The 14,890-nt window shown below is 51.6% G+C and overlaps 1 protein-coding gene across 4 annotated transcripts in view; it reads left to right on the top strand.

Moving 5' to 3' along the window:
• The window catches only part of Rab11fip4 (RAB11 family interacting protein 4), a 104,105-nt gene that overhangs the window by 61,183 nt on the left and 28,032 nt on the right, over positions 1–14,890 (top strand). The window contains exons 1-2 of one of the 4 annotated variants that reach the window (XM_036194630.1): positions 4,542–4,774; positions 4,862–4,952. The exons of 1 other annotated variant lie outside the window; for it this stretch is intronic. Coding sequence is in view for 2 of the 3 variants with exons in the window: in XM_036194626.1 (XP_036050519.1) it covers positions 4,745–4,774; positions 4,862–4,987 (156 nt within the window). In the remaining variant the exon portion in view is untranslated. Of the gene's footprint in view, positions 1–4,541; positions 4,775–4,861; positions 4,988–14,890 lie in introns of those variants that run through there. 2 more of the 4 variants (XM_036194626.1, XM_036194628.1) reach the window with 2 other exon arrangements.

Consider the following 14,890-nt stretch of genomic DNA (forward strand, 5'->3'; position numbering starts at 1 on the left):
CCAGACTTAGTTGGCTGTTTCCTATCTGCTGTCAGCCCTCAGCTGTTCTCTGCTCACTCAGCTAAGGTTGGCAGGCATCAGATGCTTGGGTAATGTTAACACCAAGTAATGTGCCCCTTTCCTGTGTTCATTGTTGGGCGAGCTGCTGGGTGCGGGCAGTGGAGAAAAAAACGTGGTTCTAGGAGAGGAGGAACATGCTGACCCAAACTGACCATCCTCTTTTCACCTCCACCACATGGATTGGGAGGGCAGGACTCCTGCTCACTGACATGTTCTCTGGCAGCTTCTACCAACTCTGGCACCAACTTCATAGGAGTATGGTGTGTCCAGCCCGACAGGAAAGTCGGTCCCATGACAGAAAGAGTCAAATCTTTCAGAGTGGCTGGGCCATCCAAAAGTTATTCTTGGATACATTCTCCGGAAGAATTGTCTGGAACAGGATTTGGTTTGAATGTTGTTTTTTTCTCCTCAAAAAGAAGGGCAGGCCGGGCAGTAGTGGTGCACACCTTTAATCCCAGCACTCGGGAGGTAGAGGCAGGCAGATCTCTGAGTTCAAGGCCAGCCTGGTCTACAGAGAGAGTTTCAGGACAGCCACAGAGAAACCCTGTCTGGAGAGAGAGAAAAGAAGAAAGGAAGGAAGGGAGGGAGGGAGGGAGGGGAGGGAGGGAGGAAAGGAAGGAAGGAAGGAAGGAAGGAAGGAAGGAAGGAAGAAAGAAAGAAAGAAAGAAAGAAAGAAAGAAAGAAAGAAAGAAAGAAAGAAAGAAAGAAAAGTCAGATCCCTTAGGAGATTCAGTCCGCTGGGCTAGCCAGGTGGGAAACCAGAGCAGGAAGGCTAAGGCTCTGACTGACAAGAAGCGTCTCAGTCTCTGCCCATAAAAGGGGCAGGAGTACAAGAGCTGCTGTGCCCAGTTCTCTGCTCTAATGCAGTTTGACTCTGTAATGTGTAACACAGCCATACTTAAGAGACCAGGGAAAGCTAACTGGAGACACCTGATGTCCCCAGCCTCCAGGACAGGGGGCAGGGTGCTCTGCTCAGGAGCAGAACTGTATTTCCTGTTAACTCACTCTTGAGTACCCGGTGCTGGGTATTGAACCCAGGGCTTTGGGCATACTTGACAAGATATCTTCCAGTGGTGCCACATTGTCAGCTCTTTTCTGTTAATTCCTTCAGCCTTTTGTTATTTCTGGGGTTTTGGTGTTGTTTGATTGTCTTTGTTTTTGTTCTGTTTGAGACAGTCTCAAGGTGCAACCTTGGCTGGCCTAGAATTCCTACATAAACCAGACTGGCATCAAACTCCGAGAGATCACAAGCCCTTGCCTCAGGAATGCTGGGATCAAAGGCATGCACCACCAAACTGGGCTTTGTTGCTGTTATTGTTTTGAGACAGTATCACATGGCACCCGCCGGCCTTATACTCCACAAATTGGAGTGATAGGCATCTGCCTCTATTCTTGGCATTATAAGTGCCCTGTTGTTGTGGGTTGTTTTGTTTTGTTATGGTTTTCTTCATGTTTGTTTGATTTTCTTGAGTTAGGGTACAGGGTGGCCGCTTCACGATCTAGCTGAGGATGACCTTGAACTTTATACTCCTGCTTCTACCTCCCAAGTGCCAGGCTTACACAGTGCATCACAAATTTAACCCGATTTGGCCCAGGAACACAGAGATTTGCCCTGAATTCTTGGATCCTCACATGTTATTCAGTCCTTACAGTTACTCAGTCTGGTTACCACCTCCACCTCAACATTATTGGTCCCCTGAACCCTGCTGGCAGGTGCCAGGCTTCTCCTGGAAGTTAGTGGTAAATTCCCCTACAAGTCCTTTCGGTTCCTCCAAGCTCTCCTCTCAACCCCTTGCCGGAAGGATAGTGTTGGATGGGGGTTAGTGGAGGTGAGGAACCTCTCTACACAAGCAGAATTGTTCTTTAATCAGAACAATCAGGGGGTGGAGACTGTGCACCCAGGTGAACGGGGCTTGAAGTTTTATAGGGCAGAAAAGGGAGTTTTGGAAGATTCTCGACTGCAGACCTATTTTCCGCTTTCCCAAGGTCATAAATTTTATTGGAGGTCCTAATCACATTGACATCTGCACCAGGTGTCCCCTGGCATGCTGACCCTACTCTGGAGCCTCCCTGCTCATAATTGCCCAGGGAGCATGTTAAATCTTCCTGCAGGGAAGTTTCTCAGGCTGCCTGAAGCTTCTTAACTATTAACCCCTCATATAGTTAGCTAGCAATGACTTCTAGTTACCGAGTGCCTTATGTTCTAGACCCCATGCTAAGTATTGTTTGGTTTTATTTTGAGCTTCCCAACATTTAATAATGTTTAAAATTGCTGGGCAGTGGTAGCATATGCCTTTAATATCAGTACTAGGAAGGCAGATCTCAGAGTCACAGGCCAGTAGGTCTACAGAACAAGTTCCAGGACAGGCATAAAAAAATAAATAAATAAAAATGCTTTCTTGAAAACCAAAACAAACAAACAAACAAGTTTAAAATTACCGGTCTAATCTAAAATGCCCATTGCTGTTACCTCTTAAATCCTAAAATGTCAAATGCCTTACCCGTGTTCTCTGGAGTGTATAGATGAGTTAAATACACTTCGCTCAGGGTCTTTAAGCCATGGCCCACACACCTAACACTGAGTTAGACAGCTGCCCAGAGCTGCTGGGGTCATGGGGGCTATCAGTATGTTAATATGGGGTAATGGAATGTTGTAGTATGACAAGCATTGCATTGGATAGGTACTTCGTTATTTTATCCAAATCTCACACCTGAAAGAGGAAGTGTCTTATTTCTATTTTATAGAGGAAGACACTGAGGCTCCAGAACATTGGGCAACTTCCTGGTGGTAACAGAAGGCCATAGCAATGTTCAGTGCATCTGAGCACCCTTATCACTTGGCTTTTTGTTTTTGTTGTTGAGAGGAAGTCTCACTTTGTAACACAGACTGCCTTCAAACTCATGGCAATCCCCTGGCCTCAGACTCGGTTGGGGTTACTGCCAGAAACTACCATGTCCAGCTCACTTTGGTTTTCAGGACAAATAACTTAACCCACTTCCTGTGAGAAAAATAAGGAAAGCCCACTGACATAAAGTTCTTAAACATACTAACCAAGAAAAAAAATCATAAAAGAGTGTATGCTTAACATTGAAAACGTTTTAAAAGCCATGGCTGAGCTTCCTGGCTTGGGGTGGGCTAGGAGGGACTTGCCAGGTAAAATTTCCCCACTGTTTTGGTTGAATGACATCAGAAGGAATGATTGCCTTGGGTCTTGCTCTCTGGAGGAGTCCAGAATATGGGCCCTGGAAGCAAAGAGAAGCCAGGGTAGGTCACCTGGACTCAGCCACATCCGAAACCACTGGAGGCCGCTGGGCTCAGGTCCCAGGGCCAACACTCAGGCATTTGAGAGTCCTGCCTTTGCCTAGGGCTCACCAGTCAGTGTGCTCACTGTAAGCGGGCACACGGCAAGGCAGGAGGTGGAATGTGGTGTTCCCTTCTTTCAACTGAGTCTCAGAGGTAATGGAAACTCCCAGGACAAAGAGCTGACAAACAGGACTCAAACCCAGGCCTGCCTTCCTCCAAAGCCAAGATACAGTTCATTGACTCTGTGTTTTCAGGACTGTGTGAGACTTGAACAGAGACAGTGTGAGAAACAGCCTGTGCTGTCTGCACACAGCTCCAAAGGTCATACAGAAACTACACAGACATACATTTGGAGAAGGTCTCAGGGGTGAACTTCCCCCTCTCACAGACCTCTCCAGCTAAGGCTGTCCAAGCAAAGCTGCAACTCTGTGGGCCTTGAGCAGGTAAAGGGGGTAACTGAGGTAACAGAATTTACTACAGGACACACTGTGTGGGGAAGAAGCTGAGAGCAAAGGGCTAGAGCAGTGGTCCTCAACCTTCCTAATGCTGCAACCATGTAACCCAGTCCTCCTGTTGGGGTGATCCCCAACCATACAATTATTTTGGTTGCTACTTCATAACTGTAGTTTGCTACTGTTATGAATCATAATGTAAATATCTGATATGTACCTCTGTGAGAGGGTTGACCACTGATAGCATGTGGGCAAGCAGCAGAAAGGTGTGTGTGTGTGTGTGTGTGTGTGTGTGTGTGTGTGTGTGATGTGAGGCCATACTAAACATACCCAAGTGTCTGTGTCACTTTGTAGAGCAGTAAGAACTCAGCAGGTGGCTTGAGGCCTGTCAGGAAAGTAATCTGCTTTCTCCAGTTAAGTAAAACACTACGAAGTTGAAGGGAAACTGCCTTCTTAACGTTTGCTGCTTGGCTTTAGTCCTAACATTTCCGCCTTGTTTAAACCTTGAACGATGTGAAGGCCTGAGCGGGATGACGTTTCTGATGTAAGCCCCCCTTTTTGCTGTGTTCTTGTTGCCACTTGTATCTTGGTGCTGGACGAACTATGGCTAGCTTTCGCTTGGCGTGTAGAGAGAAGAGTTGTAGGTAGGACTGAGGCTAAACAGATCAGACTCCAGCTGGTGGTAGGCGCCTCGTGATGTCACGGCAGCTTTGATACAAAGAGCCCCTTCGGCCCACGCGGGTCTCCCGGCAACGGGTGCGGGCGGAGGCGGGACCGGCGGCTTCAACTGGTGCGGAGCAGCGCGCCGCCCGGATTGTTTTCGGAGCACGGTGCTGGCTTCGTCCCCCGCGCGCCCCGCCCGACCTGGCTCCACAAGCTCCTGGCTTCCAGTCCATCTGCAGCGGCCAGACCTGCGGCCGGTCGGGGGATGCATACCCGGCCGGCTCCCGGATGCCAGGTAAGTGGCGGACTCGGGACGCACCTGGCTTGGACCCGGGAAGTTGGAGGATCCGTCGGTCGCGTCCACCCTCTCCACGCCCACCAGGGAGATCGGGGTACCTGCGCTGTCTGGCGTGGTCTCAAAGGCGAAGCCACCGACCCCTCCGTCCGCTCCGGGCCCTCGGCCCAGCGCCCAGGTGGGAGCGGGAGCAGAACGAGTTGGGTGCCCAAGGTGGGTGGTCGCGCTCCCTGCGGCGCTGTTTCCAGAAGTGGTTTAGGGGGATTTGGTGGGGTTGGGAAGGGGGCTTGTTAGCCACCCACCCCCACCCCCGCCTACCCCCAACACACACATCAGCGCCCTGCTCTTGGCTGGGCTGCTTCTCTAGGGAGCTGTGTGTGGCGAAGTTTTTCCGTAGGTGATGGCGACTGCGCGGAGCCGCTTTCCTGCCGCCCCTCTTTCTCGGGGTATCTGAGGGGTCAGAAGATAAAGTCAGCCAGTTAAGGGTTTTGAGGCAGGACCTGCTTTCCCCCTCAGCGTGATGCTGCTGTGGGTGGAGGTGTGCACAGGCTGCCAGCGTAGGTCCTCGAGTTCAGTAAAAGCCCACAGTCCACCTCGGTGCAAGTTGTTGACACAACTGCTTCTTTCCCAAGGCCTATCTATCATCGCAGCCTCTGTAAACCTGGTTCCAACAGGGTCCTAGACCGTAATCCATACCATTTGGCACGCCTCTCTATTCCTGCTTCTCGTCCTGCTTTTCCCCAAAAGAGCTAGAAATGACTTGTCCCGGGACTCCGAGGGACTCGCCAGTGTTCATTGATTTATAGGTCCCCTCAGAGGAGCAGAGGGATGCGCGGGGGGGGGGGGGGGCGTCCTGCCTTGTGCTTGGTTCTCGCATTCCTTTTGTGTTGGACCCCATGTTGCACTGGTTCCTGGTTGATCTCCATAAACCTCTGCCTCCCTTCACAGAGCGGCAGGCAGGTGATAATTGCTTGCTTTCCCTCATTCCCTGGGGCAATTTCCAGGCTCCCCCCCCCCCCCCCCCCCCCCAGGTGAAAGATGTTTCTTTGATTGCTGGGGAAAGGAGGCTCAATGGGGAGGGTTTACAGCCGCAAAGACTTCCGGCTATTGGGCTATCTCCTCCACCCACCTTCACTAGCTGAGCTCTCAGGTTTCAGCCCCCCCCCCCCCCCCCCCCCCCCCCCAGGTTCTGGTACTGTGACAATGACCCAGACCTTAACCTGCTCATTGGCAGGGTTAAATGCCCAGGGAACTTTATATGTAGGACGCATCCTTGCCCTCCCCGGGACCTTGAGTTCCTGGGTCTAATCTGACACTACCCAACTATCTTGAGCTCTTGGGCCAGTTCCTGTGGGTACTTTGAGGGAGAGTACAGAGTGACCCGTGGAAGTGGGGAAGCTGGTGAAGAATGTGGGGCGGGCGCATGTAAGCCACGCAGCTTGGTTGGCTTGGCTGTCTGGTGGAAACCACTTTGGAATTTGGGGTTCTGGGTTTAGGTGTCGGGATCAGAGTAAATGACAAGGTAAACCTGAGAGATAAGACTGGGCTTCAGGGCAGGGATGGTTCAGTAGCCAGGCCAGGTAAGCCAGCTGGAAGGTCTGACCTTTGCCCCCAGGGAGATCTTATGGGACAGACTGCCAGGAGCCTGTCCTTGGAAAGGTCTTTTAGCCAGGGAAGGAGGAAAGGCTGAAGTTAGAGGGACCGCAGTGGTTTGATCTGTCTTTTGGGAGGCTCAACAGGGCAGTTACATGGGGTTAGGGGAGGTTCCCTTCTGACCGTCTGTGCGAGGCCTAAAGCAAGCTGGCACCTAAAGCAAGCTGGCACCTCCTGGCCTCTTGCTGTCCCGGGAGGCCCTTTCTCTTGAGCCCTTCCCTGAGGGCTGTCTCAACTCACTCATCTGTCGTTCCCAGTCCGGTGTGCTGACTAGGTGCCTTGTTTTGAGGGGCTGGCAGTCCCTCTTGGTAGCCTCTTGTGGCTGTGGTTTCTCCACAGTGAAGTTTGCCTTGAGGGGTTTTGGGATTTTACTTCAATGTATTTATTTTAGGTGAGGGTCAGGAGGAGCTGGGATGGCGGAGATTGCAGATGGGTGGGCATCTTTGGGGAGGGGTTGGAACAGCCTAGGCAGAGAGTTCCACTCTACCCTCTGGCCTGTGCTGTCTGCTGGCACAGGGTTTGTGTTTCAAAGGAAGATTCCTTGTCTGGCCCACCATCTGGTGTTAGTGGAGCCCTGGCCTCAGTGGTGCACAGGACCCTGGGGTGGTGGTCGTTTTGCCCAGGTCAGCTCTGCCAGCTCTTGGCTCAGTAACTAGGTCTTTATGGCATCAAATCACTGGCCATGAAATGAGGAAGGCCGCTCAGGTAGATGAATGGGGGTCCTGCCCTGACCAGCTGGGTGTACTGTTCTGTCATGCCCGACTGGCATTTCCCTGGACATGGTGATCTTCGTTCCTGGATGGCACTGCAATCTTCTCTGTCAGGTGGCATTTAAGGGCAGAGCACTTTTCCCACAATGCCTGGCACAGGGCAAGTGCTACTTCGGCCATTCATTCCATAGAAACTTAGGTATCTGATTTTTAAAGCCAGCTTCTGTGTGCAGTGTAGGGGCTCTTGTCGGTGAATGAAATGGATGTGAATCCTTGCTGTGTGGAGCTACGTTACGGGAGTGAGGCAGACCAGACCAGGCAGCTTGTGAGACGGGCTGGAGAGCAGGCAGAGGAGTGGAGGGGGGCTGGGGTTTAAACCCAGAGGGAAGTCATTGCTGAGAAGGGACATCTTGACAGAAGAACAGGCAGAGGGAACAGCAACTGTAAAGGCCTTGAAGTGTGTGTCGTGTCGTGTCTAACACGGTGTGTCTGTCGAGCAGGACTGCAGGCTTCAGCTGTGCATGGAGACAGAGCAGGGGAGTACGCTCTGCGGTACTGCTACCGGGCAGTCAGCGGGGGGCATCGGGTGAGAGCATCAGTGGCCTTGACACTAGGAATTGCTGCCCAAGTCACCTTACATGGCTCTGCTCTCTTGCAGTCCTTGGAGCTGAGGGGTAAATGGCATCTCTCAGGGAAGAGATTCTGTCTGTGTGACTGATGCTGCTCTGAGCTTCCTGCCGTCAGCCCGAGTCTGGTCAGATAAGCCCGTCCACGTGACTGTGGATGGTTGCAAATCGCGTGTTTTCCACCACACAACTGAAACTAGTAGAAGCCTTGCTGGTAGCTGTGTCTTGGAGCTGACAGCTGCTTGGAGCCCATTTCCTAGTTCATACATACAGGTCAGCTCCTATCAGGCGGGGGCAGGACCAGCTGCAAGACCCACTCAGTAGCCCACACGCTGACATCTTCTTTGGCTCTGTCTCCATTTCTCTGCAGATCCTCTCTGGTGCCAGGTGCCCACGACTTCCCTCTACCTGTCTACTGTAGGCAGTTGGCCACATAATTCAGGGCACCTATCCCTTAAGGATCCCAGAGAGGCCTTCACACACTTGGGCAGCAGCTTTGGAGTTCATCTCTGTCTGGGGTTCAAAGTATGTGTTTTAGACACCTCTCCCCATCCATTTTCCAGTGTGGGTGTGTCTAAGAGTTAGGGTGCCATTTTAGTTCCCAGTGGCTAGAATGAGTGAGTGGCTATTTCTCCTGGGCAGGACTATTGGCAGCTTTTAACTTGACCTCATTTCAAAGCAGCATGCTCCAGAGGCTACAGTGGAGGTCAGGTTATGCTCTCCAAAGCCTGGGCTTGGAAGTCTCATTTTCTCATGCCAGGTGTCTGCACATAGCAGTCCCTACCAAGTGTCTAGGGCCTCATCTTACTACAGTTAAGCTATGTGGAATTTAGCATCAGCCAGTTCACACGTGCCCATTAAAACCGGTGGATTCTAGGTGGCCCAACCAACCTTACTCAGGATCCTACAGTTTTGTTAAGGAGCAAGAATGTGGATTCTCAGAACCTTCATGGGTACCAGGGGAGACTGTTGATCCCTTTCTCACTTTTTCCAGTGACCTAGGAAGGGGTTGATGGGGCAAAAGGAACAGCCAGGGATGTGTGTATCCTGGAAGGGTCAGCTGAAGGTCAGGGCCCTCTGTAGTGGCCCAGAGCCATAGTTGTCTGTGTGACCTCCAGCTCAGCCTTGTCAGGCAGGTACACTCTAGTGATGGCAGGGTGTCTCACCCTGCACTTGACTTCAGCAAAGAGGAGATCTCCCTTGCTGGTCCGAGATGTAATTGATTCAACTGGCATTGTCTTCTCAGACAAGTGAGTTCTTTCCCAACTGGGTCGGCATTATTCAAATGAAAATGGAGATCTGACAGTGTGGTGGTTTGAAAGAAAATGGCCCCCAAAGGGAGTAGCACCATTAGGAGGTGTGGCCTTGTCGGAGGAAGTGTGTCACTGTGGGGGCGGGCTTTGAGGTCTCTTCTCAAGTTTTGCTCAGTGTGACAAGTCGACTTCCTGTTGCCTCCTCTGAGTCAAGATGTAGAACTCTCAGCTCCAGCACCATGTCTGCCTGCATGCTGCCATGCTCCCTGCCATGATGATAATGGACTGAACCTCTGCAACTGTAAATGAGCCATCCCAATTCAATGTTTTCTTTATAAGAATTGCCGTGGCCATGGTGTCTCCTCACAGCATTAGAAACACCAAGACAGACCGTTACTAAGATCTGTATCTTTGTCTGTGGGAGCCTTATCGGTTTAAAGCCAGGCAGTGGGGGTGCACATCTTTGATCCTAGCACTCAGGAGGCAGAGGCAGAGGGATCTCTATGAGTTGCCAGCCAGCCTGGTCTACAGAACTAGTTCCAGGACAGCCAGGACGATACGAAGAGACCTTGTCTTGAAAAAAAAAATTTTTTTAAGTATCTTTTGTTTTGTTTTTAAGGTTTATTATTATTCTTAGTTATGTGTAGGTGTGTGTATCTGTGAGGGGGTGTATGCATTTGAGTGCAGGTGCCCTGAGAGGCATCTGATTTCCCTGGAGTTGGAGTTACACACAGTTGTAAGCCACCTGACCCGGGTGCTGGGAACCAAACTCAGGTCCTCTTAACCACTGAGCCAGCTCTCCAACCCCTGAGTTTTTTCTTTTTTAAGTGTGTGTGTGTGTGTGTGTGTGTGTGTGTGTGCGTGCGCGCGCACACGCGCACATGCATGTACACTTGAGTGCAAGTGCTGGCAGAAGCCAGAGGAGTTGGATCTCCTTGCAACCTGCAGGCAGCTGTGAGCACCTGACATGGGTGCTGGGAATCCAGATTCAGGTCCTCTAGAAGAGCAACGCATGCTCTTCACCTCTGAGAGGTCTTTCTAGCACCCCTCCTCTTTGAAATTAAAAATCAGAAGAAAAAACAAAAACCAGGCATTGCTGTGCAGTCCTGGAAAGGCCTGGTGACTGTTACATGGACTAGGCTGTTAACTAGGGTGTGGGAGAAGGCAGGGTGTTCTCTGGTCATCTTGTTCCCTGCCCCACGTCCAAGCCTGGTGTCATAAAAAGAGAACCCACACTTTGTAGCCCAGCTCGCTGGAGTGGAAAGGGGTTAGAGCCAAAGGTAGGTGTGTGTGTGTGTGTGTGTGTGTCTGTGTGTGTGTGTCTGTGTGTGTGTGTGTGTGTGTGTCTGTGTCTGTGTCTGTGTCTGTGTCTATGTCTATGTCTATGTGTCTGCTTCTGGTTCCCAATCTAAGTTCCTGTGTTCAGGGAGGAGAGCATAGTTTTTCCTTTGAAAGACTCATTGGTTTCCCCGAGAGAAATGCCTCTTCCTGTTCCTCACACACCCACCTCCCGGGGCTTGTTTTCTTAGGGAGAAAAATAGGTTTGGGAGCCTGAAAACGTCTGAGTATCGACCTGGCTCTTGGCTCCCTCCCTCACTGCTTGAGGTAGACCGTTGAATTCTCTGCCTCGGCTTCCTCAGCTTTGGCGTGAGGACACAAGTGCCTGCCTCTCAGGCATGCCTGCCTGCTCGCAGCAATCCCTGGTGACTGTAGGTGCTGGCAGTGAATACCCTGCACGCTGCCCCACCTCTTCCTCGGGATCATCAGTCCCCAATAGGGTGGCTAGCAGGTATTGTCTTGATGAAACAGGAAATCAGGGGTAGGGTGGGTGGTATGCCACCTCCTGAGGATCTGTGCAGGAGAAGCAAAGTCCTTCCCCATTGCCTTCATTTTTAAAGAAACCAGCTTGGTCTCTACACATCAGCCTGGAGGTCTAAGTGACTGGCGCCTGTGTGGCAATCTGTGAATGAGATGCAGAGCACATTCTGGGGTGACAGCCTTTCCTCCAGGGGCTTGGTGTGGGACTGCGTTTGGCCCTTGCTTTCAGAGGCTGCCCACTCTGCATAGCTCTATACAGGCTGCAGTAGTGTACAAGGGAGAACGGCCCTCTGTTCCTCTGCCGGACCACCCCTCACTCTAAGGGTGATCTGCCTGAGCCTGCACCTGTGCCTGGGTAAAGGCTCACTTGGAGCAATGCTGTCTGCCCAGCAGCCCGCAGTCCACCTTATTAAAATGCTGCGCTTGAGATAGCTGCAGAGGCCGCAGGAAGTCTGGAGAGGGGCCAAGCTAAAAGGTGCAGGCTGTGCAGCCACTGGCCACATTAGGTGACTGTCCTTGGTAGTCTTCCAGGGAGCCAGACGTACCTGCTTGTCCAGCTTGGCCACTTTGAGCTCTGCAGCTCCACCAAAGTGCAGCCAGACGGCCTGACTTGGCTGGTACAGTGGGTGGTGGTCAGAACAACTTCTGCCTGGCCATGCGGGGTAATAACCTTGAGGTGACGGCCATGTGGTGGAGCAAGGTCCTTGTCTACAAGGCGGGCTTGGCCAGCACATCTTTGTGTAGTTATTTGAGGTGATGGCCATGTGATGGAGCAAGGCCCTTGTCTGCAAAGCGGGCTTGGCCAGCACATCTCTGTGTAGTTATCTGTGCAGCTGTACTAATTATTAGCAAAGGCTCGAAGGCTCTCACAGCAACAGTGATAGGGGGACACTGAGAACGTATATATGTATGTGTGCATGCTCGTGCACAAGTATGAATGGAGTCATCAACCACCTTTGGCACACACAGGATAAGGAACACTGGATCCCCATCCCCGCTACACTCAGGCCAGATTTGGAGACACCCTTTTCTTTTTGCATGTTGACATTTCAGATTGGTGTGTGTTGTACACTTGGTGGTGTATGTTAGACTTAGCTGATAGCGCCTTTCCATTCTTGGGGCACTTAGATTAACAGTGCATCTAAAACTGAGGTGTCTTGGATTTAACGAAACATAGAAACTAGGTAACCTCCGGAGAAATTATATAATTTGCCCAGTTTCTGCAAAGCAGGGACATGAGAGCCACCTGTAGTGGTAGCAGAATTGATTAAGGCACAGTATAATGTGGTTCAAATGAGCACACTTGCATCCTGGACTCACTGGCTCAGATCCCAGTGGGCTCTGCAGCTGTGTGTCTGAGCCTCAGGCTCTTCCCCGACTACATGGGACCATGAGTCCCCAGTTGTTATTAAGGGAGGCGGGTGTCATTGGTCAGCTTACTCTCTTCTGCTGGGTATCGTCCACACACCCCTCTTCACCTAGATTAAGAGAAGAATGAGAGCAGGGAGCTGTTACCTCCCCAAGGTAGTGGTGGGACACTGATGTGACCAGAGCCTGTTACTAGTTAATTTAAAAATAAAAAATTGTGTGTGGATGTTTTGCCTCCCATGTATGTCTCTGCACTGTGTGTGCCTGCTGCCTTCAGAGGCCTTAAGAGGGTGCTGGATACCCTAGGACTGGAGTTACAGAAGGTTTTTAGTCACCCTGTGAGTATCTGGACTCGAACCCAGGTCCTCTGGAAGATCACCAAGTACTCTTAACTGCCAAGCCATCTTTCTAGCCCCCTTGATTAGTGTATAATCGGTGGATAGACCCTTCCCGTCCCTCATTTTCTCACTGTGCCTGGGTTTTTGTTTTTTCCCCATGCTTTCCTTCAGCAGCTTTCTTGAAGATCTGTCTCCTCCCCTCTTTCCACGCGGAGGGAAGGACAGGAGGATTACCCTTGGGTCTGTACCTTGGGCTCTGCACCTTCTGCCCAAGCCCCGGAGCCACCAACATGGCTGGTCCCTGTTTGGGCAGCCTGCATGTCTCAGCTTCGGTTTGCCTGTGCCCAGAGTTGTCCACCGCAGTGTTGGACAGTCACCAAGAGTTTGGGGACTTTTCTGAGACTTCCTCACTGTGCTAAACTCATACCTGATCTTCAGGCCTCAGCCCTTATGGCTCTGTGATTGTGTCTGAGTTTCTGTCTGTCAGTTTCCCCTCTGAGTAGATGACACATGATAGGTGCTTAGCAGATGGCCCTTCTCACTTGGTTGTGACGACTTTGTGCTTCTCTAAGTGACAGGGATCAGAGAAGGGTTGGTGGATGGTGCTGTTGTATCACATGCTCTGAGATGGATGAAGGAGCTGTGGGCAGGGTGCAGTCACCCCCGTGTGCCAAGTTACCATGGTTTAGGGAGGACTGGGCTTCAGAAGCTGGAAGGGCGGAGGTGGAGAGTGGGCTGAGTCTGGTAGACGATGTGGATAGCTGGGCCGGGACACTCACTGAGGTGGGAGCAGGGTTTGGGGGCAGTGGACCATGGATGTTCCCAAGACCTGTCTTCCAGGACCTCAAACATGGTCCACTGCCCCCAAACCCTGCTGGCTGGAGACTGGCTTTAAGAGTAAGTAGCTTCAAAGCTTGTTTCCTTAGGTCTGGCCTGCTCTCGGACCCTTTCCTGTCTTCTCTTAAAGTTCCAGTAGCCATTCTCCACCTTCCGGGCTCTCAGGGATCCACAGCCCCCTGTTTCAGGTGGTCGCTATAACATCCAGGTACTGCGGATGGTGGGCGAGATGACAGGAGCTTCGGGCATGTCAGAGGAAGAGCCTGTGGGAGGGCCTGGCTGCCAATCTCTATGAGCAGGTCCCCTGTGACCCTTCAGCCTTTGGAGCCCCAGGCTATGGCTGTATTCAGACCTAATGTCCTCTTACCTGCTCCATACTGGGCAGGAGGGAACTAGCTGAGGCCACAGGACAGGAAGGCCCTCAGATCAAGCCTACAGGAGGAGCGCTGGAGCCCTGAGCTGATGAGGTGCAGGAGGACAGAGCAGGGAGGCTCTGGATAAAAGGCCCTGGCCTAGGTGTGGTGAAGGGAGGAAAGCCCAGTGGGACCAGCCATCCCTCTCATGAGCTTGCTCCTCTATCTGCTCCAGACAGAGCCTCCCCAGCAGCTGTGGGTGAGCACTGGCACCTCACTGGGCCGTCCATGGCCTGAGAGAGGAGAGTTGGCCCCCTTTGGGCTTCAGGTTTCAGGCCATGTGTCATTCCAGCCGGGGACACTCCCCAGCAGTGGCCTCTCTGGGAGTTCCACATCATCTCTCTTGAGACTACCCATGTAGAGGGCAGAGAGTTGGCCACTGCTTCCCAAACCTTCACCTGAAATCTGGGCTCTTCCTGTCACAATGATAAAATATAGAGCTCCCAAAGCCAGCCCCAAGAGTGCAGGGCCATGTGAATAATTAAGCCCTCACTTCAAACAGCCACATCTTTCAAAGCTATAATTTGTAGCCCAAAATAGCTGCCCGAGCCAGGAGCCAGGAGCACCCTTGTGCGGGTTTCAGTGTAGTGTGCATTTGCCTTGACGATAACACATGAATTGTCCCAGCCCACAGTTTCTCGGGAGAGCCTAAGGCACAGTGACTGCTGGGAACAGAATCTTCCCAGGGTGCTTGGGAAATTTTCTTTGAGAACTTGGGGTCAGATGTAGTGGCAAGCCTTTCGTCTCAGCACTTGGGAGGTAGAGGCAGGCAGGTTTTTGTTAGTTCCGGGCCAGCCAAGCGTACACACACAGCAATGTCTCAAACACAAACAAAAAGGGGAGATAATTTAGATGGTATCTGAAGTCGGGGTCCAGATTGAGGTGCGTGTGGCCCTTACTTGGTAGATGTAGATGTAAAGAGAGAAAATAGCAATCAATTAAGGGAAGCCTGGACTGCACTTGGAATATGGTTCTCTGTAGTGATGATGTCTCTGTACAGGCTATAGGGGAGAAAGCAAGAATTCTCTATGATGCATGGAGCAGGGTGGCCATGGGTGGTCTTATTTTCTCCAGGTGTGGATGTGGCTCCCCAGGTCCCC

Source organism: Onychomys torridus, chromosome 8 (genome assembly GCF_903995425.1).
Source record: "Onychomys torridus chromosome 8, mOncTor1.1, whole genome shotgun sequence".
NCBI classification, from domain to species: domain Eukaryota; kingdom Metazoa; phylum Chordata; class Mammalia; order Rodentia; family Cricetidae; genus Onychomys; species Onychomys torridus.